Source organism: Heterocephalus glaber, unplaced genomic scaffold (assembly GCF_053883595.1).
Source record: "Heterocephalus glaber isolate CG9 unplaced genomic scaffold, H.glaber_assembly_v1.0 deba00000281, whole genome shotgun sequence".
NCBI classification, from domain to species: domain Eukaryota; kingdom Metazoa; phylum Chordata; class Mammalia; order Rodentia; family Bathyergidae; genus Heterocephalus; species Heterocephalus glaber.
This window is the reverse complement of record NW_028258139.1, coordinates 7,732,424-7,759,719: the sequence shown is the minus strand read 5'-3', so window position 1 is coordinate 7,759,719 and position 27,296 is coordinate 7,732,424. Positions and strand designations below refer to the sequence as shown.

At 37.0% G+C, this 27,296-nt stretch overlaps 1 protein-coding gene across 9 annotated transcripts in view; it reads left to right on the top strand.

The window, feature by feature from the left end:
- The window catches only part of Spidr (scaffold protein involved in DNA repair), a 419,506-nt gene that overhangs the window by 145,230 nt on the left and 246,980 nt on the right, over positions 1 to 27,296 (top strand). For all 9 annotated transcript variants that reach the window (XR_002391231.2, XM_087182055.1, XM_021249026.2 and 6 more), the window contains one exon: positions 17,456 to 17,675. Coding sequence is in view for 8 of the 9 variants with exons in the window: in XM_087182055.1 (XP_087038181.1) it covers positions 17,456 to 17,675 (220 nt within the window). In the remaining variant the exon portion in view is untranslated. The remainder of the gene's footprint in view (positions 1 to 17,455; positions 17,676 to 27,296) is intronic.

Below are 27,296 nucleotides of genomic sequence, written 5' to 3'. Positions count from 1 at the left end.
CAGTGTAGAGGTCTTTTGCTTCCTTTGTTAGATTGATTCCTAGATATTTCATTCTTTTGGATGCTATTATAAAATGAATTGTTTCTCTAATTTCTCTCTCAGTGAATCTTTTATGTATAAGAAGGCTGTTGTTTTTTGAGTGTTGACCTTGTATCCAGCTACTCTACTGAACCTGTCAATTAAGTTTTGAAGTCTTCTGGCGGAGTTTTTTTGGGTCTTCTATGTAAAGTATGATATCGTCAGCAAATAATGACAATTTAACTTCTTCTTTTCCTATCTTTATTCCTTTTATTTCTTTCTCTTTTCTAATTGCTGTGGCTAACGTTTCCAGAACTATATTGAACAGGAGTGGTGATAGTGGGCATCCTTGTCTTGTTCCTAATTTCAGCATGAAACTTTTCAGTTTTTGACCATTTAGTATGATGTTGGCTGTTGGTTTTTCATAGATAGCCTTAATCAGGTTAAGATAAAGACCTGTTCCAATTTTCTGTAGGGTTTTTATCATGAATGGGTGCTGGATTTTGTCGAATGCTTTTTCTGCATCTGTTGAGATGATCATATGGTTTTTGTCCTTGACTCTGGTAATATGGTGTATTACATTTATTGATTTATGAATGTTGAACCATCCTTGCATCCCTGTGATAAATCCGACTTGGTCAGGGTGTATGATCTTCTTGATGACCCTCTGTATTCTGTTTGCCAGTACCTTGTTGAGGATTTTTGCATCTATGTTCATTAGGGAGATTGGCCTGTAGTTCTCTTTTTGGGTTGGGTCTTTCCCTTGTTTTGGAATCAAAGTCACACTTGCTTCCAGGAATGAATTTGGAAGTATTGCTTCCCTTTCAATTTCCTTGATGAGTTTAAAGAGTAATGGTGATAGTTCTTTAAATGTCTTGTAGAATTCAGCAGTGAAGCCATCCGGACTGGGCTTTTCTTTGTTGGTAAATATTTTCTTACATTTTCTTTTTTTTTTTTTTGGTACCGGGGATTGAACTCGGGACCTTATGCTTGTGAGGCAGGCGGAGGAACCACTGAGCTAAATTCCCAACCCTTTTATTACATTTTCAGTTTCACTCATTGTTATTGGGGTGTTTAGAATTTCTATATCTTCTTCATTTAACTTTGGCAATTCATATGTATCTAGGAATCTGCCCATTTCTTCTGTGTTTTCCATTTTATGGGAGTAGAGGTTCTCGAAGTAGGTATTGATGATGCTCTGGATTTCTGTTGCATCTGTTGTGACTGCACCTTTTTCATTCTTAATTGCATGTATTTGTGCCTTTACTTTCCTTTTTTTGATAAAGTTGGCTAAAGGTTTATCGATTTTATTTATTCTTTCAAAAAGCCAACTCTTTGATTCATTGATTTTTTTGTATTGTTCTTTTAGTCTCCATTGCATTGATTTCTGCCCTGATCTTTATAATTTCCTCTCTTGTACGAGCTTTGGATTTGTTATTCTCTTCTTTTTCTAGGAGGTTGAGGTTCTGCATTAGGTTATTTATCTGAGTTCTCTCTGTTTTCCTAATATGGGCATTCACTGCTATGAATTTCCCACATAGAACTGCTTTCATTGTGTCCCATAGATTCCTGTATGTTGTATTGGCATTTTCATTTACTTGTAGAAACTGTTTAATTTCTTCTTTAATTACTTCTGTGACCCATTGGTTGTTCAAGAAGGTGTTATTCAGTTTCCATGTGTTTGTTAGGGTTTTGTGGTTTCCTATGTTATTGATCTCCAATTTTATTGCACTATGGTCTGATAACATACAGGGGGTAACTTCTATTCTTTTACATTTACTTGGACATGTCCTATGAGCTAGCATGTGGTCTATTCTGGAGAATGACCCGTGTGCAGCCGAAAAGAATGTGTATTCTGATTTTGTGGGTTGGAACACTCTGTAAACATCTATTAAGTCCATTTGTTCAATAGCTTGGTTCAGTTCTAGAATATCATTGTTAACTTTTTGTCTAGATGGTCTGTATATTTGTGATAGTGGGGTATTGAGGTCCCCCACTACAATTATGTTAGTGTTTATTTGGTTTTTCATGTCCATTAATATTTGTTTTGTACAGTTGGGGGCATTTGTATTTGGTGCACATATATTTAGGATTGTCATCTCTTCCTCTTGGATTGTTCCCTTCACAAGGATGTAGTGACCATCTTTGTCTCTCTAAATTAGTTTTGGTTTGAAATCTACTTTGTCTGCAAATAAGATTGCTACCCCTGCTTTCTTCTGGGTTCCTGTGGCGTGGAGAACTGTTTTCCATCCTTTTACTTTCAGTCTATGAGTTTCTTTTTGAGTTAGGTGTGTTTCTTGTATACAGCATATTGTTGCATTTTCCTTTTTAATCCATTCTGCCAGTCTGTTTCTTTTGATTGGTGAATTGAGGGCATTAATATTGAGGGTTATAATTGATAGATATTGATTTGTCCTTGTCATGATGTTTTACTCTTGTTGGCTGTTTTATTTCTTATTTTTTCCCCCTTTCCCTTTAGTGTCTTACCTTGCCTGGTGGCTTCCCTCTGTTGGGCCTCATGGAGTTGTAGCCTTCATTGCTTTTTTCTAGGATATTGTTTAGAATTGGTTGTAGTGCTGGTTTGGTGTTCATAAAATTTCTCAGGTGTTCTTTGTCATGGAAGTATCTAATTTCCCCATCAATTTTGAAAGATAATTTTGCAGGATACAACAGTCTAGGTTGGAAGGCTAATTCTCCGTGTTCTGTGCAACTCGTGACCTCGGTAGGGCATCCACAGACCTCAAGTTTGCCTGTTTCTACCCAAATAAAATGACTTAACTAATAAACTAGAAATTGATTATTAAAATATTGCTTACTCATAGTTATTATATAATGAGAGGGCCAGGGGCTGAGGAATTAGTGTTAGAGTAAGGACCAAGGTTAGAGTGGCAGTAGGGACATCCTGGGTTCTGTCAGTTCGTTACTAAATATGTTCTAACTCTTTCTGCTATACACATGAGCAATGAGTTGTCTACATAGTGGAGATGCTGCTTTGTAGGGGTGCATGTGCACTTTTGGTGTTCATAGGATTGTGTGGGCGAGAGTGGGTTTGTAAACCTTTAAACCCTGAGGACTAGAGTGACCACCCATAATTAGTAATTTGCTATTTTTAAAGTGAATTTCTGAAAAATTTTCCCAACATTTTAATTTATTTCTCAGTTGAAGCTCCCTTTATAAAAATAGACATATTTAAGGGCCAGGGATTTAGCTCAGTGGTTCCACCGCCTGCCTTCCAAGTGCAAGGACCCGAGTTCGATCCCTGGTACCAAAAAAAAAAAAATTGTGGGATAAAAATAGACATATTTAAATGTCTATTTCTGTACTTTCTCTTTAGCCTTATGACCTTTTAAAAATTGTTTGTAATATGCCTTTTAGACACCATTTTCTGAGCCCAAAATATTACTCACAGTAACATGAATGGATACTCAGAGTGAAGGGGCAGTTGATCAGCTGTGTATCTATTTGCATGCCAATTGGTCCTATCTGTGTCACATCATTTCCACCTCAGTCAGCTCAACTGCTCTAATAAAATATCACGAACCACATGGCATAAACAGCAGACAAGTGTTTCTCACAGTGCTGGAGGCTAGGTTGGGGAGCAGCATGGTCAGGCTCTGGTGAGCGCCCTCTCCCTGGTTTGCAGGCAGTTGCCTTCTCTTTGTGCCTTTTTATGTGCTTATATGTAAAGAACAACTTCTCTGGTGTATCTTCAGATAAAGACACTAATTCCTTCAGATTAGAGTCTCTACCTTATGACCTCATTTAACATTAATTATTCCTCAGGGGCCCCATCTCCAAATACAGCCACATAAGGAGTTAAGGATTCAATGTATGAATTTTGAGGGAACATTAAACACACCTCCCTTTGGTCTAGTGTAACTTTTCTGAAGGATCATTTGCTTTCTTACAGTCTTTGTATGCATTTTGCTTACTTGGATTTCTTTTAAAAATGAAACCTTCAGTTGCCATTGAGTTTCTACAGGGCTATACAGGTTATCCGCAAAGAACGAAGTACAGTGACATGCCCAGTGATACGTAACATTGTGACACTGTGATCCTGGGAGGCTGGAGAGCTCACCTAAGACTCAGTTGCTCTCATCTCTCATCGTTATGTTGTGATAAACATTCCACTTGCCTGGTCAGTCTTGTCTTGTTTAGTTTTCTTTCTAGGGGGGTGGTTTTCAGATTTCTATTTCATACTTAGAATTACTGTGGGTTTTGAAGAAGAAATTTTTTTGGAGGGGTGTACTGGGGATCAAACTCAGGTCCTTGTGCTTGTGAGGCAGGTGGTGGAACCACTGAGCTAAATCCCTGGCCCAAAGAAGAATATTTTAAACTGGTTGAAAAGGCAAAATATGTGGAATCAAGAAGTGAAAGCACAGTTGTTTACAGCTCACTAAGTAGTTGTGATTAAGAAAAGTGTCCGTTCATCATTGCTAGATGACTTAAAATTTTACAGAGGAGAATAATTGTTTCTGAAGAAAGTAATTATACTCTTTACAGGGTAAGAATATGAATTTTTATAGAACTTGTGTTTTAGGTATTTTTTTTTTTTTTGTGGAACCAGGGATCGAACTCGGGTCCTTGCACTTGTACAACAGGCGGTGAAACCACTGAGCTGAATCCCCGGCCCTGTTTTAGGTATTATAATCTAGATCTGTTTACAGCTTTATGAATTCATCCTGAAATTATCTGTGAAATGAATCTGATGGCAACTCATAACATTTACCCAGAAACTAAAATTTTGACTTACTAAACATTAATAATGCAAGCAATGATTTAACAAAGGTCAACTTATTGAATATTCACTGGAGTATGTTATTGCTAGGTTTTTAAAAAGCCAAAAAAAAAAAAAAAAAAAGGAACCAGATGTGGTAGTGCATGCCTGTAATTTGGCATGAGTGTAATTAGAAGATTTATAATAATCACAGCTCATGGTGACTAATGTCAGAGTTTTGGTTAAGGTCAGAGGACCTGTCTGCAGAGGAAGCAAGTGAACATTTAAATCCTGTGATGTCCATCCCTGACCTCTGTGCTTATGCAAGTTGTCTGTCTGTCTGTCTGTCTTATACCTGAGTATTCGAGCTTGAAGAGCAGGACAGGGAAAGGAACAATGAGGACTTGATGAATTGGCCTGAAGAAAAAAGTAACAAATTTCAAGAGAGAGTAGGATATACATTTTAAAGCAGGATACTAGATAGGTTAGTCATGTTGGAGTATCTGTGAAGATAAAGAGAGATAGAGTAACAATAGAGGAGGAAAATTAAATTATTATGTAGGCAATGTTTGGATAATTAAATAGACAATGTAACATTAGTGGTAACAACTGCCAGGAAAAGTATGTGTTAGAAAAATAGAAATTCCTGTCTTTGATAAAAGAATGATTCCATATTCTTTTTTCATATAATAAGTAGCTTTACTTTATCCTTTCTTATTTAACATTTGTTATCCTTGTGATATATGTTAATTCATCAATATATCCCATTTAGGGGGATTTGAGTTGACATGCATATAAATAGGCCCTAGCTACCTGTATATTTCAGCAAAGTCATTGATCTCAGTAATCACAAATAGATTTTGTTCTTATATCACTCATTCATTTTTTTGGTGCTCTCTTGATATTTAAATCCAAAGATTCAACCAGCTTGGGTGGTAAATGCCTGTATTCCCAGATGCTGAGGAGTCTGAGGCAGGAAGATTGCAAGTTCAAGGACAGCCAGGACAACTTACCAAGATGCTGTCTGCAAATAAAAAATAAAAAAAACTGGAAATGTAGCTCAGTAGTAGAGCACCCTGGGTTCATTCCCCAGTGCCATAAAAACAAGCAAAACAAAACCCAGAGACTTTTTTAAAGAACAGTTAGCTGAAAAATGAATCACTCATCTGTGATTAATTAAGCAAAGATAAGCATGTAAGTTAAATGCTGGGTATTTTATTTTATTTTATTTTATTTTATTTTATTTTATTTTATTTTATTTTATTTGAGACAAGGTCTTGCTACGCAGTTCAGGCTGGTCTTGAAATGACTATGTGGCCCAGGCTGGCCTCAAACTCACAGCAATCATCCCGCTTTAGCCTCCCAAATGCTGGGATTACAGGCCTGCACTGCCATGCCCAGCATGGATATTTTAACCTAGGAACTCTCTCATCTGCTAGGCACCTGTATGGATAGAAATTACTAGAACTTGTAGTATGTTTTCTATATAAAGTTGTTTTTTGTTTTACTTTGTTTTGTTTGTTTACAGTGTTGGGGCTCTAACCCAGAGGTATTCTACCACTGAGTTATACCCCTAACCCTTTTTTAAAATTTTATTTTAGAAATTTAATTTAAACATTTTTTTTTGGTAAGCTGCAAGCTGGCTTTGAATTTGGAGTCTTTCTGTCTCAACATCAGAGTAGATGGGATTAATGTGTGTGCTGCCACACCCAACTTCTATTTTAAGTATTTATTGGACATACATTTTGGCCCTTGGCTTGTAAGCATACTTGATTTGTAGGATTAGACCTGCCAGTAATCTCTTCTGTCCTCTTAAGAAGTCCTGTGGGCACCTTACTTTATTTTTCGGTTTTCTTATCTCTCAAAGAGGGAGACTAATACCTTTCTTACCTATTTCATAGGGGATTTTTTTTGTGTGTAAATCAGTAAGAGACTCAATTTGAAAATGCCTTTATTTTTTTATTTTTATTTTTTCCCCCATTAAGTTTATTGGTACATTTTAGGAATAAAATACATTTACATACATCATTGGGATCTTGTAACATTACGTGAGTATCTTGGTTCTTATTTTTTTTTCCCCCTTCCCCTGCCCTCCCTTCACCCCTTCCACCCTTTCCTATTTGCAAAGATTTTGTTTCCATTTTTTTCCTTTTCTCATATTTTTTCTTTTCCCTTCTTTCCTTTCCCCTACCCCTCCCACTTCCCCTGCTCCCAATGGATTCATTCTGCTGGGCTTCCTGGGGTTGTGATCCTCATTGTCTTTTCCTAGGGTATTGTTTAAAATTTTTTGGAGTGCCGGTTTGGTATTCATGAAGTTCTGGAGGTGATCTTTATCATAAAAGTATCTTATTTCTCCATCAATTTTGAAAGATAGTTTTGCAGGGTACATCAATCCGGGTTGGAGGCTGTTTTCCTTTAGGGCTTGAAATACACCACTCCAAGCTCTTCTTGCCTTGAGCGTTTGCATTGAGAAGTCTGGTGTGATTCTGATGGGCTTTCCTTTTTATGTGATTTGTTTCTTTTCTCTCACTGTTTGTAGAATTTTGTTCTTCTGTTGGATTTCTGGAATCCTAACTATTATATGCCTATGTGTAGATTTTTTTCGATCAAGGCTAGCCGGAGTCCTATATGCCTCACCTATCTGTATGTCAAGTTCTTTTCTCCTGCTTGGGAGGTTTTCTGCCATCACTTCTGTGAACAGCTTTTTTTATGTCATCTGCACTGTCTCCTCTTTCTTCATTGACTCCAATCAGTCTTATGTTATTTTTCTTTGCATTGTCTAGCAGCTGCTGGATTGATTTCTCATGTTCCCTTACAATTTTAAAGCAATTTTTCTTTTCCTGGTCACTAATTGCAATCTTATCTTCTATATGTGAAATTCTGTCCTCACATTGGTTCATTCTGCTGCACAGATTTTCGATGGAGTTTTTCATCTCCTGGAAATCTATTTGCATCTGTTGTATGGATTCCATTTGTTTCCTATGTTAGGATTCCATCATGTTCCTCAGATCCTCTATTTTTTTTTTATCTGTGTCCTCTCTAGATTTATTAATCATATCTTACAGTATGAGCACAATCTTTGCTGTTATCTGAGTAATTATTTCTGATTTCATTTTTCCCAGATCCTCTTTTGTTGCCAGTTCAGGGAGTCCAGGTGGTTGAGTATCAGATTGTTCCATCTCATTTCCTTTTGGGGTTGCTGTAGGTGATCTGGAGATCTGTTTTTGAGGCTTGTTTATGTGTCATCTCATTTCCACGGGGGCTGGGTTGGTGCTTCTTTCACCCGCGTGGATCACCTTCTCTGCCCTAGGAGCGTGGAATGGCGGTGGGGGAGCCTCCCTCTGGGTGTCAGGACTGGCTCACCGTCTCCGCCCTAGGATCCTGGAATCTGGAAATGCCTTTAAAAGCTGATAAGAATGACACCAGTAGCCACCATTGCACACATGCTGAGCCAGGCATTTGGCCATGGGCTTTCTTTGTTACCTCCTGGATTGCAGTATTTTTAGGGGTAGTCCATAGTATTTTCTTCTTAAAGTGAAGTCATTCTTAATAGAGTGATAAATATAGATAAGGTGTTTGAGGATTTCTTTCTTTTTTTTTTTTTTTTAACTGGGTATTGAACTCAGATCCTCACGCTTGCCAGGCAGGCTCTGTGTCACTGAGCTACATTCCTGGCCACTGGTATTTGAGGATTTCAAAAGGAAGAAATAATTGCTTCTGGCTGGGATTCAGGAAACACTTCCTGGATGAGGTGATACTTTGGGTGAGTCTTATATAGTATTTATGGAAAATATTGCTCTAATGGCACAGAAATGATCTTTTATGTAGCCTTTATCTAACTATAAAACAATCTTCATTGTAAATGAGTATATTGTGCTTGGATTAAAAATACCTCAAGCACATAGTTTGCCATTGGTCGCCACATGATTTTCTCTCCCCTAGATGAGAGAGAATTTACAAAGCTTCATTTTCTTCTGGGAAGGTAGGCGCTGGTTTCTTCATAGCCCTCTGAAGGGTGCCCTGCCTGGTGGACAGAATGACAATACTATCCTCTAGCCAATAGTGTGGCTATGATGATACCAATCACTACTTCCTAAGCCTAGGAAGCTGTGGTATACAGTGATGCATCATAAAATAACGTTTTTATTGGTACATATAAGGTAGACAATATAATGACATTCATCATTGGAAATTTCCACCTTTACATAATCCATCTTGGTTCTTATTTTCCCCCCATTCCCCTACCCTCCATTCAATCCCTCTGCCGCTCCCTATCTACAAAGACTTTGTTTTCATTTTAAAATTTTCTCATATTCTATTTCCCTCTTTCCCTTCCCCCACTCCTTCCACTTCCCCCTCCCCTTTGGACCTTTTCTTCCTATTTCACACAATCCATTCTATCTTTCAGTCCTTATTTACACTTTCAGTTTCTCATATTAGAGAAACTATTCAGTATTTACACGTGTGTCCTATTTATTTCACTTAAGAGTATGGCCTCAATGTGCATTTAGCTGTAAATGTCTCTACTTTATCATTTTTTATGGCTGAGTAGTACTTCATTTTATAAAAAAATCAAACACATTTTCTTTATCCAGTCTCCAGTCAATGGTAATTGGGCTGCTTCCAAGTTTTAGCTATTACAAATTGTGCTGTTATGAACATGGGTTTACATATATTACTGTGGTATGATTCTTTTAATCCTTTGGGGAAGATACCCAGCAGGAGAATAGATGGGTCAAATGGGACTTGCAGTCCTAGTTCTTTGAGGTATCTCCATACTGATTTCCACAGTGGTTGCACCAGTCTACACTCCCACCAGCAGTGGAGCAGGGTTCCTCTTTCCCCACAGGCCCGCCAGCATTAGTTATTAGTTGATTTCATGATAGCGGCCATTCTTTCTGGGATGAGGTGGAATCTCAGTGTTGTTTTCATTCGCATCTCTCAAATGACAAGTGATGTTGAACATTTTTTCATGTTTATTTGCTATTTCCACTTCTTTGTCTGAGAGATGTCTGTTGATTTCAGATTGGGTCCTTAAATTTGGGAGGTCTGATTTTTTTCAAGTTCTTTATATATTCTAGATAGTAGACCTTTGTCTGAGGAACAGCAGGTGAAGATTTTTTCCCACATTGTGGGTTGTCTCTTCATACTGTTGGTGGTTTCTCTTGCTGTGCAGAAGCTTTTTAATGAGAAGAGATCCCAATTGTTGATTGTTTGTGCTAGTTCATGGGCAACTGAGGTTTTGTTCATAAAATCATTTCCTATGCCAGTGTCTTGTCAAGAGTTCTACTTAACCTCTCTTCCAGCTGGTTTAGTGTTTCTGTTTTAATATTTAGATCTTTAATCCATTTCAATTTTAGTTTAGTGCATGGTGAGAAATATAGGACTAGTTTTAATCTTTAGCAAGTTGAAACGCAATTTTTCCACCACCATTTATTAAAGAGGCTATCTTTCCTCCAGTGAGGGTGTTTGGCTCCGTTGTCAAAGATGAGGTGGCTGAGTGTGTCTGGAGTTGTTTCTGCATCTTCTAATCTGTTTCACTGGTCCTCAGGTCTGTTTCTTTGCCAGTACCATGCTGTTTTTACCACAGTGGCTTTGTAGTATAGTTTCAAGTTGGGGATTGTGATACCTCTACCTTGTCTTTATTGCCTAGAATTGCTTTTGCTATTCTAGGTCTCTTCTTGTTCCAAATAAATTTTTGGATTGTTTTCTCAAGGTCTGTGAAGTATGGTGCTGGAATTTCAATTGGGATTGCATTGAATCTATATAGCAGTTTTGGAAGTATGGCCATTTTCACTGTGTTTGTTCTTCCTACCCAGGAGCAGGGGATGTCTTTACATTTTTTGATATCATCTTCAATCTCTCTTTTCAGAGTGCTGTAGTTTTCAGAGTAGAGTTCTTTGATTTCTTTTGTTAGGTTGATTCCTAGGTATTTCAGTTTTTGGATGCTATTGTGAAAAGGAATTGATCGCCCCATTTCTCTCTCGGTGAGTCTGTTTTTCAGGCACAGAAAAGCTATTTATTTTTGTGTGTTGACCTTTTATCCAGCTACTTTACTGAATTTGGTTGTTTTTTTGGTGGAGTTCTTGGGGCATTCTATATAGGCTATCATGTCATCTGTAAATAATGACAATTTGACTACTTCGTTTCTCATCTTTATTTCTTTTACTTCTTTTTCTTGTCTAATTGCTGTGACTAATGTTTCTATAACCATATTGAACAGGAATGGTGATAGTAGGTAGACATCCTTGTCTTGTTTCTGATTTTACCTAGAAGGATTTCAGTTTTTGACCATTTAGTATGATATTGGCTGTTGGTTTTTCATAGATGGCTTTTATCAGTTTGGGGTAGAGACCATCTATTCCAATTTTTGTAGGGTTTTTATCATAAATCCATGTTGGATTTTGTCTAATGCTTTTTCTGCATCTATGGAGGTAATTATATAGTTTTTGTCCTCGGCTCTATTGATATAGTGTATTACATTGATTGATTTGTGTATGTTGAACCATCCCTGCATCCCTGGGATGAATCCCACTTGATCAGGGTATATGATCTTCTTGATGATCTTCTGCATTCTATTTGCCAGTACCTTATTAAGGATTTTTGCATCTGTGTTCGTTAGTCAGATTAACCTATAGTTCTGTTTTTTGGTTGGGTCTTTCTCTGCTTTGGGGATCAAGGTGATGCTTTTTTCCAGGAGTAAATTTGAGAGTATTGCTTCCCTTTCAATTTCATTGAAGAGTTTAAATAGTAGTGGCAGTAGTTCCTCTCTAAATGTCTTGTAGAATTCAGCAGTGAAGTCATTAGGACCTGGGCTTTTCTTAGTTGATAAGTTTTTAATTATGTTTTCATTTCATCGATTGATGTTGGGTTGTTTAGAATTTTATGTCTTCTTCGTTCAACTTTGGTAATTCCTACCTGTCTAGGAATCTGTCCATTTCTTCTGTATTTTCCATCTTTTTTGGTGTATAGGTTCTTGAAGTAGGTATTGATGATCCTCTGGATTTCTGCTGGCCCTGTTGTATTTTCACCCTTTTCATTCCTAATTACGTGGTTTTGGGTCTTTTCTTTCCTTTTTCTGGTAAGTTTTGCTAAGGGTTTGTCAATTTTGTTTATTGTTTTGAAGAACCAACCCTTGGCTTCATTAATTTTTTGTATCATTCTCTCAGTCTCCATTGCATTGATTTCTACTCTGATCTTTATAATTCCCTCCCTTGTATGAGCTTTGGGATGGTCCTGCTGTTCTTTTTCTTGAAGCTTGAAGTTCAACATCGAGTTGTGTAATTGAGATTGCTCTGTTTTCCTAATATTAGTATTCACTGCTATGAATTTCCCTCATAAGACTTCTTTCATTGTGTCCCATTGATTCCAATATGTTGTGTTGTCATTGTCATTTAATTGTAGGAACTGTCTGATTTCTTCTTTAATTTCCTCTGTGACCCATTGGTTATACAGAATTGTGTTGTTCATTTTCCACATGATTATGAAATTCTTGCAGTTACTTTTGCTATTAATCTCCAATTTCATCACACTGTGGTCTGATAATATACAAGGGATAACTGTGATTCCTTTCCGCTTACTTAAACATGTTCTATGTGTGAGTATGTGGTCTCTTTTGGAGAACAAACCATGTGCAGCTGAAAAGAATGTGTATTCTGATTTTGTGGGGTGGAACACTCAGTAAACATCTGTTAAATTCATTTCTTTAAGAGTTTGATTGAATTCTAATATTTCATTGTTTATTTTTTGTCTTGTTGATCTATTTGTGACAGTGGGGTATTGAGGTCCCCCACTCCCATTGTATTAGTGCTTATATGACTTTTCATGTCCATTAGTATTTGTTTTATATAGTTGGTCGCAATAATGTTTGGTGTATATATATTAATGATTGTCATCTCTTCCTCTTGGATTGTTCCCTTTACAAAGATGTATCTCCTTCTTTGTCTCTCTTAATCACTGTTGGTTTGAAATCCACTTGATCTGCAAAAAGAAGAGCTACTCCTGCTTTTTTTCAGGTTCCTATCGCATGGAGTATTTTTTCCCACCTTTTAACTTTCAGTTTATCAGTTTCTTTTTGAATTAAGTGTTTTTCTTGTATGGAGCTATTGTTGGATCTTGCTTCTTGACCCATTCTACAAGTCTATTTCTTTTGATCGGTGAATTGAGACCCTGAATGTTGATGGTTATAGCTGATATGTATCGACTTTTCATTGTCATGACTTTTTGTTGGATTCTCCCCCTTTGCATTTAATTTCTTGTTGTGCCCGATGGATTCATTCTGCTGGGCTTCCTTGGGTTGTGATCCTCATTGTCTTTTCCTAGGATATCGTTTAAAATCCTTTGGAGTGCTGGTTTGTTATTCATGAAATTCCTGAGGTGCTCTTTGTCATGAAAGTATCTTATTTCTCCATCAATTTTGAAAGAGAGTTTTGCAGGGTGCATCAGTCTGGTTTAGAGGCTGTTTTCCTTTAGGGTTTGAAATATATCCCTCCATGGTCTTCTTGCCTTGTGGATTTGTGCTGAGAACTCTGCTGTGATTCCAGTGGGCTTTCCTTTATATGTGATTTGTTTCTTATCTCTAACTGCTTGTAGAATTTTTTTCTTCTGTTGGGTTTCTGGAATCTTAACTAGTATATGCCTATGTGCAGATTTTTTTTTGATCACGACTAGTTGGAGTCCTATATGCCTCACTGATCTCTATGTCAAGTTCTTTTCCAATATTTGGGAAGTTTTCTGCCATTACTTATGTGAATAGGTTTTTTATGTCTTCTGCACACTCTCCTGCTTCTTCATTGACTCCGATCAGTCTGATGTCATTCTTTGCATCTTCTAGAACCTGGTGAATTGATTCCTCATGGTCCCTTACTTTTTAAAGAAAAGTAAGCTTTTCTGGTCACTAATTGCAATCTTATCTTTTATATCTGAAATTCTGTCCTTGCATTGGAACATTCTGCTACATAAACTTTCAATGGAGTTTTTAATCTCCTGGAAATCTGTTTGCATCTGTTTTATGGATTCCATTGGTTTCCTATGTTGGGATTCCATCATATTTCCCAGCTCCTCTTTTTGTTTTTACCTGTGTCCACTCTAGATTCATTAATCATGTGTTGCACTATGTGCACAATGTCTTCTGTTATCTGAGAAATTATTTTTGATATCATGTTTTCAGGTCCTCTTTCATTGCCATTTCTGGGAGTCCATTTGGTTGAGTATCAGATTGTTCCATCTTATTGCCCTTTTGGGTTGCCTTAGGTGATCTGGAAGTCTGGTTTTGAGACTTGTTTACGTGTCTTCTCATTTCAATATATGCAGCCTGCTGTGCCTTTGTTGAGGCGACTTTTTGCTCACCCAGTGGTCTTAAATTTTCAGCAAGCCACTGACGAGCCTTTACTCTGCTGCTCACCAGTGTACTAATTCCTGGGTTCAGAGTTGTGGCCTTCTGGATCCCTGACCTGACCTGTTGTCTGAGCGGGATGATGGCTGGGGCCTGTGCACACTTGTGATGGTATCTAGGTGTGCCTCTTGCTGGGTCCCCTATGTAGCTGTTTTCTGGGAGGGCCTTTGGCTGGGAGCTATGCACCCCAGTTCCTATTGTTTGTACAGGCTTTTGGCTGTGGTCTGCATGCACTTATCAATGGTATCAGTGTGAGTCTTTGGCTGTTACTTGTGTTCCTGTGTAGCTCTTTTCCAGGTCGGTCCTTGGCTGTGGCTTATGGTATGGCAGGCCTCTGGCTGAAGCTTGTGGGCCTGTGCAGTTCTTTTCTGGGTGGGCCTTTGGCTTGGGTGGGTGTTCCCAGGCCTCTGGCATTGGGGCAGAGACCTGGCTGGGATCTGCCCGCTGCCTCACTGGTCTGGTCCACTCAGCTGCTCCCCGGGATCTGCATGCACTTATTGATTGAATGGAATGCCTCTGGCTTAAGCTTGTGTTTCTGTGTAGTTCTTTTCTGAGTGGGCCTTTGGCTTGGGCTGGTGTGCCCAGGCCCCTGGGGTTGGGGCGGTGCCCTGGCTGGGATCCTCCTGCAGGTACACTGGTCTGGTCCACTTAGCTGCTCCCCAGGATCTGCGAGCACTTACTGGTGGAATGGTGGACCTCTGGCTCTATTTACAACAGTTTTTGAGCAGAGTTCTTAGTCTTTGAAATATTGTTAGGATTTATTGTAATAGTTTTCAAAGAAACTGTAGTCAGTGACAGTTTGATTCATCTCATATACATAGGTATTTCTGCCATAATACTATTTATGTCTTTGTATAATAGCCTGCCTCTCATAAAAATCCCTCAGGGTTTCCACAGACTCCACTAGATATCTATGTTGCTTTCTATCGTGGGTCCAACAAGACATTAATGAATACCTGAAAAGAAGACTTGTGCTGCTTGGGCATACCTGGTATAGTTGAATATTGCAAGTATTGCAGTGCACAGGACCAAGAGCCTGTGCTTAGCTTGGCTACCTGAACTTGCGTAGGGCAGCAGGTATTTGAGTGCACAGGTGGCTGCAGAGCCTTGGATAGTGACTGGTTTCAGCAGGACAGAGGGTAGGTAACATGCCAGCATATTGTTGGGGACAGGCTCTGAGTTCAGGCACAGGTTTTAACAATTCTGAAAATATATCCAAAAGTATTCCTATGACCATCACAGCCCCTATATCTAGGACTTTTCCCTTTGTTTCTGAAGACCTTAATTCTCTACTCATTTCCCTGTGTGTCCTGGCCATGAAAAAGTGTATGGACCAAAATGACCTCCTTGTTATCCTATTTTCCTATTCATAGATATCTGTGTGGCCAATCAATTGTGTGTTCATTTCCTTGTCACCCTTCCTTAGATACTTATTTTCATACCTTCATACCCTTGCTCCTTATGACCAGTGCCAGCTTAACATTGGATGTACTCATAGGCTCCCCCAATCCCATGTTCTTCCTTGCCTTGAGAGTACCAAGACAAGGTCATACCTTGAGAAACAGTTTTCCAGGGCAGTGCACTGGGAAGCACATAACTCATCATGTGGACCCATACTATTGGCAATTAGATAAAAGGAAGGAAAGTTTGGGGTTGTGCAAGAAGTTAATGAAGCAAAAGTGAGAGGGAGAATGAAAGGGAAACAAAATTAAAGTATAAAAATTTAGCGCTATGTAAATATTAGTTTTTATTATTCCCTGTCAACCATTTGGATAAAGTGGTAGAGAAACTCATTTTAGTGTTTATTTTCACAAAGGTAGTAGGTTAGATACTTTGTTATTTTTACTAAATTAATTTTTTAAATTAAAAAGCACAAAGTAAGAGAAAAACATAATTGCGTGTATCACCTAGAATTAATAACACATGTTAATCTTTTGCCTTTTTGGTTCACATATTTTAAAAATGAAAACAGTATGACAGATAAATTTGAACTCCTCTGGTTTCCTTCCTGAGTCAGTCTTCTTTCCACAGACAGCATCTATTCTGGTTTTTCTTCTGTCCTTCTATTCCATATTTTATACTTATGTGACATATGTGTCCATAAACAATATTGTATTGATTTTTGTGGCTTTGCTTTTTGTCCTTGTTTTTTCCTAGTACTGGGGATTGAATCCAGTGTCTTCACAATGAACTACATCCCTGGCTGGTCCTTTTTATTTATATTTTTGATGCTGAGACAGGGTCTCACTAAATAGCTAAGTTGACAGTTGTCCAGGCTAGACTTAAACTTATGATCCTCCTACCTCAGCCTCTCAGAGTACTGGGCAAACAGGGGTGCACCACCATCCCTGACTGTTTTTGTTTTTCAATTTCATTATATATATGTATCTTGTTTAGCCTCTCTTGTTTTTGAGATTTCTCCATCTGATATGCTCAGGTCTGGTTCAGTCACCGGAAGTGCTCTGAAGTATACTGTGATGTGAACACACCATCCTCCTCATTTAATTTGGGTCTTAACAATGCTAAGATGTGTCCTTGTTTAGGTCTTTTGATGCATATGGTTTCTGGGTCATGCCTAGGGTTTGTGGGCTATAGACTATATACACTCTCACCTTTATTTATCTCTTAATTCTTACAAATGTTCACTGGGGCAGGTTGCATGCTCTCCATTTAACACATGAGAAAACTGAGAAACTAAAATGCTATGTAGTTCGACCAATCTTGTAAGGGGGACAGTATTTGAATCCATATTGAATTTCACCCATTTAAATCCAGGGCCCTAATATCCAAATAATACCCAATAGTTCATGTAGATCCTCAACTTTTAACCTTTATGATTATTAGAAGAGTTGTAGCCAGTTGGTGTTTCTGTGTGTGTGTGTGTGTGTGTGTGTGTGTGTGTGTTTCCCTCAAAAGCAGAGAATCAGAGGAGGTGATGAGAAGGGAGCATGTAAGAAAGACCAACAGTAGCCATACTCCCTTCGTTGTGGTCACTAAAAGAGTTCAAGTTTGGGAGTAAAAATATGCTTCATGAAATGATGGGTCCTAGGTTTCCACATACACAAGACTATTTTTTCATGATAAATGACTATTTTATGTTGTTTAACATGCCTATATTAATGCAACATGCAGGCATTTTTTGATTAAAGAAAGATGTTATAGTGAGCATGATAGTCTGTATTTTACTTTGCAAAGTTTGTAGACCATTTTTTCCGAGTTAAGAAAGCATCTGAATGTGAATCTTTTTATTCATAATACTTTATTCACTCATGAAGCATGTCATTTTGGACTTTGTTTTTAATTTTGTTCTTTTCTTCAACTTCTAGGTAGAAAATCTGGTATATTAATTGTGAAAATTCTAGAGCTACATGAGGAATGCACCATGCAAGTTGCCACGTGTGAGCAGTTATCAGGCCCACCATCCCCCATCCCTTCCCAAGGTGTGACCCCTGGGCCTGGAGCCAATCTAAAGGTTCTCTTTACTCGGGAGACTGCAGGCTACCTCCAGGGGCATCCCCAGGACATCATCCATATTTTCCCTCCCTGGTAAGTGCAAAGAACTAAGTCCAGCAGTCACCAATAGTGTGTCTCACAAGAAAAGCCTTTTTAAAATAATCAAGAACATTTTTGTCACTTTATTGTAGAGAAATGCCAAGGGAGAAAGCCAGGAATTTACACAGGTTTTCTGTAACACAAGCACTGAATTGTCTTTGATGGCTTGTTTGTACTTCTGGCAGTAAAGGTTGATAATTTAAGGCAGGGGGGATGGGAAACAACTGCATCATGATTCTTGCCAAAGGGGTGTGTTGTTTTGAGATCTGTCTGTTTTTGTTTTTATCTTTCCTAAAAAATGCTTTTTAGTAAGAGGCAATAAGTGACAAGGGTAATACATAATAAGTTAGTAAGTTTTTGGTAGTCACTTAAGGATAAAAAGCATAAATTAAGACATAATATGGTTTGAACTTTAGGAAGGTTAATGTTCACTGTTAGATCAGAAATTATTTTCAGCAATATAATATTTGCCTTTTTTGCATGTGATACTAATTTCCACCATGAATAGAAAAAAACCTTTTCTTCTGAAAGAAAATTTGAAGTCTTGTTTTAAGAACTAATTATTAATTTTTTGACAATGTTTAATGTTTCATTCATTTGAGAAATCTTTAGATTTGAAATTAATAAAAGATTTTTAAAATTAAATTTTCTTCTAGAGGAGGGATCTCTTTAGAGTGTCTATAGCACGTGATCATCACTTCTTGGTTTCTGCAGTTATGTCCACAGGGTTCTTCAGTGGGTGTGGGCTTCCTAAGAACACTGTCTTCTTGTTTGCTTACCCTCTTAGCTACATTCCTCCTTTTTCTCTTTTTTGGCTATTTTTCAATTTCATTCTTTGAGTATTTTTTTGCTCCATAATTGGAGTATAGGCTAAAAAATGAGAGTGACAGAAAATTCTGTATTTGCCCTAAAAATATGTTAAGTCCTTATTGTTTTTATACAACATGTCATCCAGTAGAAATAGATTTTGCTCTCTAGGAAGACAAACCTGCTATGCTTATATTAATGAAGCCATATGGTACCAAGTATTAATGCTATTTTTAGGAATTTTAGCAAACATATAGAAGTGAAAATATCTGAAGTAGAAGTAATTTCATAAATTTCTCTGGAGTCATTTGACCTAACTTTCTCAAAATGACCACTTCAAAAAAGGAAACAAATATAAATATAGTTAATAAATATAAGTATATGAGAGAAGTTTATTCTTTTTAAATTTTAATTAGTACATGTTTATAGTACATAATGATTACATTCATTCTGGGGAATTGCCACATGTATATAACATCTCAATTCTTTCTTTTTTCTTCTTCCCCTGCAACCCCTTTTAAAAATATTTTTATTTTTATTTTTTTGCCAGCATCAGATTATTTATAAGTTCTTTTCAAATGAACTATCATAAATACAGATTAACAGCCAGGCCTACAGGCTAAAGAAACATAAAACATATAAGACAGTTATGCTAAATCAAGGTACATTTTCAGATACATTGTCTATGAAGGATTATATTAACTTTTTAATTTCTTTTTTTCCCTATAAAATTTTGTTTTGCACTTCATTTATATACTGAGCTTCTCATATGAGAGAAACCATGTGATATTGAAGCTTGTGTGTCTGATTTACTTTATTTAACATTATGGTTTCAAAGTACATCCATTTTCCTAAAAATGACTCTAGTTTATCCTTTTTAAGGCAGGGTAGTACTCCATTGTGTTTAAATACCATATTTTATTTATCCATTTATTTATTTTTATATTTTGATACTGGGGATTGAACTCAGGACCTTGCGCTTGCGAGGCAGACACAGCACCACTGAAGTAAATCCCTATCCTAAATTCTGAGTATTCCATAGGCACCAAATGAACGCTTGTCTTTTTTTTTTTTTTTTGGTACTGGGCATTGGGCTCAGGACCTTGTGCTTGAGCCAAGCGGCAGCATCACTGAGCTAAGTCCCTGGCCCTCCATTCATTTATTGATGGATATATGGGTTGATTCCAAGATTTAGGTATTATGAATTGTGCTGCTATAAACTTGGGTATGCATGTATCACTGTAGTATGATGTCTTTTGACTCCTTTGGAGAAGACATGTGGAAGGGAAATAGCTGGACCAAATGGAGGCAAGAGGATCACCACAAGTTTGAGGCCAGCCTGAGCTACATAGTAAGCTCAAAGTGAGCCTGAACTACATAGAAAAACCCTGTCTCAAAGAAAAACCAATAAATATAAAGTATTGGAGATATAGCTGCATGGTAGAATGTCCCTGGGTTTGATCTCCAGTACCACAAAAGAAAAAAAAAATCAATAAATGGAATTATATCAAATTAAAAAGCTTCTTTCTGCCTGCAAGATAAAATAGGTAAAACTCTTGAAGTCCTACACATAGGCAAGAACTTTCTGAACAGAATTCCTACACAGGAATAGGTACCAAGAATCAATAAAGGGGATTATATCAAATTAAAAACCTTTGGCAAAAGAACAACCTCCCTCCTCCTCTCCCTCCCCCTTCCCCTCTCTCTCCCCTCCCTCCTCCCCCCTCCCTCCCTTCCCCTCCCTTCCCCTCCCTTCCCCTCCCTTCCCCTCCCTTCCTTCCTCCCTTCCTTCCTTCCTTCTTTCCTTCTTTCCTTCTTTCCTTCTTTATCTGGTTTTACTATCAGAGTTATGTTTTCTTCATAGAATGAGTTTCGAAGCATTCCTTCCTTTTCTATTACATGGGAACGTTTGAAGAGTTTTGATGTTAGCTCTTCCCTAAAGGTCTGATAAAATCTGTTCATGTAATTTCTGTTTCTTTTTGCTATTGATTTCTAGTTTCATTCTAGTGTTATCTTATAGGATGCATGAATAATTTCAATTGTTTTGTATTTATTGAGACTTCCTTTATGGAGTAAAATATGGTCTACAGTCAACCCCTTAAGAACCAGCTCCATTCTGGGAGAATTGTTTGGAGGTGGATTCATTCATAAGCCAACAAAGTGAATCTTATACAGTATGTCTGTGAAAGTTCACACCTCAAATGTTCTTAAGTTGGGGACTTACTGTATTCTGGAGAATGTTCCATAGACTGCTGAAAAGAATGTATGTTTTGCTGTTGTTGATGAAACCCTCTGTAGATATCTGTTAAATCTATTTCATGTATAGTATGGCTTAACTCTGATGTTTATGTTTTCTGATGTTTATGTTTCTGTTTGTTTGGTTAATTGGTTGACCTATCTACTTGTGAGAGTGGGTATTGAAATTTGCCATTTTGATTATATTTGGGTCTATATGTACTTTTATTTCAAGATGTATTTTTTTAATGAAATTGGGTATGCTGATGTTTAGTGCATATCTATTTATAATTTTCATCTCTTCTTGGTGATTTTTTTCCCTTTACCATTATGTAGTGGTCTTCTTTGTCTCTTCTAACCAGGTTTGGTTGGGGCTCAACTTTGTCTAATATAAGTATAGCTATTTTTGCTAGTTTGGGGGCTCTACTTGATTGGCATATCATTCTCTTTCCTTTCATTTTCAGTATATGTATACATTTACAGATGAAGTGTGTCTCTTGCAACATATAGATGGGTCTTGTGTTTTGATACAATCTGCCAGTCAGTGTATTTTAATTGGAGGTTAGACCATTTATGTTATGTTATTATTGAAAGGTATGTACTAATTCCCATTATTGTTTTTCCGGTGTGTGATTCATTTATTTCTCATTCATTTACTCTCCCAGTGAGATTTATTCTTTCTCTCAAAGTTGTTGTTGACCTCATCATCTCTGGTTTGGATTCCCTTTATTATTTTCTCCATTGTGGTCTTGGTGGTCATGAATATTTGTAGGCCTTTATTCTTCAATTTTCAATGATAGCCTTGTAGGATATAGTAATCTAGATTGTCAGTTATTTTTTTTTAGGGCTTGAAAAATTTTATTCCACGCCCTCCTGGTCTTTAAATTTTGTGTGAACAAATCTGCTGTTACTCTGATGAGTTTGCCCTATAAGTGATTTAGTGCTTCTGACTGCTTTTAATAGTCTTTGTTCTGGGCTTTTGGCGTTTTGACTATGATATGACATGGGAAGGTTCTTTTCTGATGATTTCTATTTAGGGTTCTAAATGCTTCCTTTACCTGGGTATCCATCTCATTCTACAGAATTGGGAAATTTTCTATTATAATTTTAAGGAATAGATTTTTTTTATGCCAATAGCCTGTACTTCAACAACCTCTGTGTACAATGATTGTTAATTCTTTTAGAGTTATCTAGGAGCTCTTTCATAATCTTTACCTTGTTTCTTGTTCATTTTTCATTATTAGTTACTGAATGTTTTAGTAAGTCCATCTTGTCTTCAACTCTTGATATCATTTCTTCTGATTTATCTTGCTAGACTTTCAATTGAAATTTTTATTTGCCTCATTGAGGTTTTATTTTCCAGGATTTATATTTGGTTCTTTTTCAGAACTTCTATCTCTTTACTGAAATGGTCTTTTATATCCTATGTTGTCCTCCTTAATCCATTCAGCTGCTTACTTTTTCTCTTTTTTGAGCTCATTGATCATTCTAACTATTAGTTTTTTAAACTGTGAAATTTCATGTACTTGAGTACCTGTGGGTTTGAATTTTGGGAATTATGAATTTTTGGAGGTATCTTGCCTTGTTTTCTCATGTTTCTCCTGTTTTTGTGTTGAAGTTTATAGACCAGTTGGGATGAAAAGATCTATGACTATTGAGATCTCTTTAGTAAGTGGCACTGTACTGCAGAGAGAACAACAACTAGTAATATCAATATCCAAAGAACCAACTATATATCAACATATAATTTAAAATATGTTTTAAAAGTTCCCTACTCTTTACTAACCCAGGAAAATAAAGTATAGTAATACTATAGGACAGGCTAGGAAAAAGGAGATTTAAAAAAGAAAGAAAAAATTAAGAAAAATTGAAAAAAACTTTAAAAAGAAAGAAACAGGTTTTAAAAATTTATTTATTTATTGGTATGGGGGATTGAACTCCGGTCCTTGTGGTTGCAGGGCAGGCAGCGGAACCACTGAGCTAAATCCCCAGCCTGGAAAAACAGGTTTAAAGGGTAATATTTAAATACTAGAGAAGGAAGGGAGGTTTGACAAGTTATGTGAAAGGAAGGAAAGAAAGAAAACTAAGGAAAGGCATATGAATGGAAAGTGAGAGAAGACACAGGGAAATTGAATCCAGTGAGTAAACTAACAAAACTCAAAGTTAGAAGACCTGAGAAACGACATTTTGTAAAGAAGAACCTGACAAAACAAGGCAAGACACTGTGGAATCAAAAGCAATAACAAACATTTGTACATAGTTATATGTAACATACACTCACACACAGGAAGAAGAAGAAGAAATGAAAACAAATCGATTTTAAAGATAATATTTCTGTATAAGAAAAGGAGTTAGAGGGAAGATTTGAGAGTAGGAAAGAGAGACAGAGAGTGAATGTAAATGGAAAGTGAGAGAATATATAGGAGTTCAAATTTAATTAATGAATTGATGGAAACACAAATTGAGCAAACCCTATAAAATAACCCTTAGTGTGAAGGAATGTAACGTGACATAATAACATGGTAAGACAATATGGAAGAAAAACAGTAAATAGCATTCATAAACACAAACACACATATACTCCCCTGGCATATACCAAAAGAAGAAACACACACACACACACACACACACACATACACACACACCCCATCCCCAGGTCTGATACTACTTTTTGTGGTGGTACAGTATTTATACTGGAGTCACTTCTTAGATAGTGCCTGATAAAAGGTGAGTGTGTGTGAAACTCTTTTTATTCTTTGTCCCAGAGATCTCTTCCAACTCTGTCCAAGTTAATTATCTCTTTGAAGGACCTGGGGTTCAGGCTTCATCATAGGAATTTTACAGGGACACATTTCTGTCCTTAACATTATTTCAGTTCTGTGATCAGGTGAGTCAGCTGATATCTCTGCTCTTACATGTTCCAGAACAGCTTACTTGACAGCCTCCTAAATATCTTTCTGAATTGTGTTATGTGTTGTTATATCTTTAATTTTTTGTTGTTAAAAATACGCTTTATTGGGCTGGAGATTTAGCTCAGTGGTTCCACCGCCTGCCTCACAAGCGCAAGGACCCGAGTTCAATCCCTGGTACCAAAAAAAAAATTAAAGTATGCTTTATTTCATTCAGAAATATTTATCAGTACTCCCCGCATCAGATGCTTTGTTTCCCTTCAGAATATGTAGCTTAATATTGAGGAAAAGTGAAATCTGACTTTTTCCATTATCATGAGCCTCTCTATTAATAAACTCATAATCATCTTTTAAATGACTATGAATATTCCACTGTATGGATATATCATCATTTAAAGTCTTTTGTTTGAGTTTTTAAGGTTGCTTCCCATTTTGGGCTATTTTAAACAGCGCTTAAATGAAATGTTCATCTCAATATACCCTTCTGATTATGTGCTTAGGCTTTTTTTTTTTGGTACCGGTGATCGAACTTGGGTCCTTGCGCTTGCACAGCAGGTGGCGAAACCACTGAGCTAAATCCCCAGCCCTGCTTAGGCTATTTTTGTAAGTAGACATTCTTGGACATAGAATACAAGTGGACTTTTGAACCTTTTGATATATTGTTGACAGTAATCTAAAAGGTTGTAGCTATTTCTGTCACTGTGTGTTTCTCAGTCATACCAGTACCACTCTCAGTGTTTCTTCTTCTTCTTCTTTTTTGTTTGTTATGGCTGCACAGTTTGATAAAATTGCTTTAATCTTTTCCATGTTCTCAGCATGTAGTACATATTGGGCTTCTTTGCTATCATAAATGATTCTGTAGTAGACATTGTTATGTGTGTCGTTTTGCGCATAATTCAGATTGTTTTTCATAGTGGGTTTTAGGACTGAGTAGTTCAGATCTATCTATCTTGTTGCTGATATGACTTCTTAATATTATTAAGTTGTACATGAATGTTATAGCACAGTACTTGGCACTGGTCACATTAAATTCTTTTCCTGGTAATAACTTCCTTTGTGCACATTGTTTTTCTTAACTTTTACTCATATATGTGTTGGGGTCCTAAGAACTCATCAATTTACATATCTGTTTGTGTACATGTACCTATATATCATAATTTAAAAAATCTTTTATTTGGGGGCTTTAAGTTTGCTTTCTATTTTGGGGAGAAGTAGAATCTGACTTTTCCCATTATGATGACTCTCTCCATAAGAGAGAATAAGTAAGTAAGCTCACATAATCATGTTTTAAATGATTATGAGTATTCTACTGTATATGGATATACAGTCTTTCAGTTTGGGTGTTTAAGGTTGCTTCCCATTTTGGAAAATATAATTGATTTTTATTAAAATAAAAATGTTTGTACAGTTAAATCAATTATAGTAACATTTTGTTTCCTTTCTGGTACTTAGAATTCTTTAACTGGTTCATATCTTGTTGCTTGGGTAAATTTCCAAAGCAAAATTTTTTCACAGCTGTATTCTGCCTAGAATAACACTTGGCACATAGTAGAAAATCAATAACTATATGGTTAATGTTGAATATTAAATCATCAGGAAGGCTTTGTCAGCTTTGGTGTGTTCCCTAAGAGAAGGCTTTGTTGATTTGTACATTTTAAAAAATATTTATTGGATATTTACTTACTGTATAAAATACAGTATTCCAAGTGAATGAAAAATTATTTCCGTCCTTAATGAGGTCACAATGTGATGGGAGAGAAAGATAATATAAAAAATTATAAAAGATTCTGATGAGTGTTGTAATTGGGTCTATATCTATGTAGTGAGAACATGAAGCAGATGACACAACTGATAGGTCAGTAGAGGTAGATTCTGTGTGTGAGTGGGTGCTTATGTGTATGTGCATGTGTGCACTGAGCAGAAAACAGATTGAGAGATGTGATGTCAGGGGTAGCTTTTTGGAGTTGGTGAGCCCCTATCTGACTTACAAAGGCTAAGTTGGAAAGAATCAGAAGATAGACTATAAGGGCAATTTGAAGAAGAAACCACAAGAGTAATAAAAAGCTAGAATGCAGAGGGGTAAGATATATCAGGGGCATATGTAGTACTTTGTTGAAAGAGTGGAAATTCTAAGGTAAGTTTGGCAGAAAGTGAGACTGGGAGAACCTAGTACACTGTTGATGAACTGAGATTGAATCCTCATGCTGTCCACAGGAGGAGGGCTGTGATCTATGTCACACTTAGCCTAATAGGAGTATGACTCAGTGTAGAAGGTCACAATAAAGCCATTTAGGAGACTTTGGGAGAATTTCCCATGTGAAAGAAGTGATGATTTGGAATAGGATGGTGTGTTAGTTACTTTTCTCTCATTGCTGAGACAAAATTCCTGACACCCAAAGTTAAAAGGGAAAGGGTTTATTTGGCTTACAGTCCGTAGAGGTTTCAGTCCATAATTGGCTGGCTCTGAGGCTGGGATGGCAAACAAGCATCACAGAGGAGAAACAAAATGGTGCACACAAGGTAGCAAAGGCAATAAGGGGATTTAACAGCATCTTTCTGCCCCTTTTATCTTATTCAGACTACTGGGATTAGGGGGGGGTGCCAAACCAATCACTCACATGTAGTGGTTTAGTAACTACACGCCCTTCACCCCAGCATCACACATTCCAGATTCAACTACCTGTGAAAAAGGAAGTCCCACCTCATCTGCGTGAGGCTTTGGGGGGATATCTAAACACAAACCATAACAGACAGTAAACAATAGATATGGATTATATTCTGGAATTCAAGGCAACAGAACTAGTTGATGAGTTTGATGTGGTTTGGGAAGGAAAGACACGAAACAAGATAAATAATGAAGTTTTTAGATTGAGTGAATAAAGTGATTGATGATGTCATGTTCTAACATGGGGAGAGTTGGGACAGATTTGTAGAGTATAGTCACTCGTACATTTTTAGTAGTGGCAATAGCTACAGCTCTGACTAAATGCAAGAGAGGTTGTAATGCCAAAAGAGAAACTCTATCAGCTGGTCTGGATTGTCAGTGTAACTCACATACAGTAAGTGACAGAGGACTGAGAGCGCACAGACTTATTCATCACTGTTTTGGTTCCTATTTTATACTTTCCACCTAGGATTCTTATTAGGAGCAAAGCAGAGCTAAAGACATAATCTTTGTTTATTGGGTGGGATTATCTTCCTGTAGGGACAGCCAGGAAGGCAATACTGATCCACCAAAATTACAGGATCTCTTGAGGGAAAATAAAAAAAGAAAACCAATGCAATGTGAAAAGGAAAAAAGACCATGGGAGTAATCTGTAGTCTTTAAAAATTGACAAATGAAGGAGAGAAGGAAAACAATTACTTGCTTTTACATGAACAAGGAAGTAAAGCTGGTAACACTTTTCTATGGGATGTTTATAGGACTATAATCATAGTGCTCTGTGTTCAAGTAAGTTTGGAAAAGATCTGCCCAAATGTGAACCAGTTGTACTATAATACTGCTCAAGTTTCTCATTTGCTAATGCGCATTATGATTTCCAGTAGAAGGAAACAAAAACAGAGGTACCTTGGTACAAAATGCTAGCAAATAAATGGATATGTTGTTCATAATCTAAGATAGTGGTGAGTAGAACTAAGGGAAGTGGTATAGACGTCTATCTCT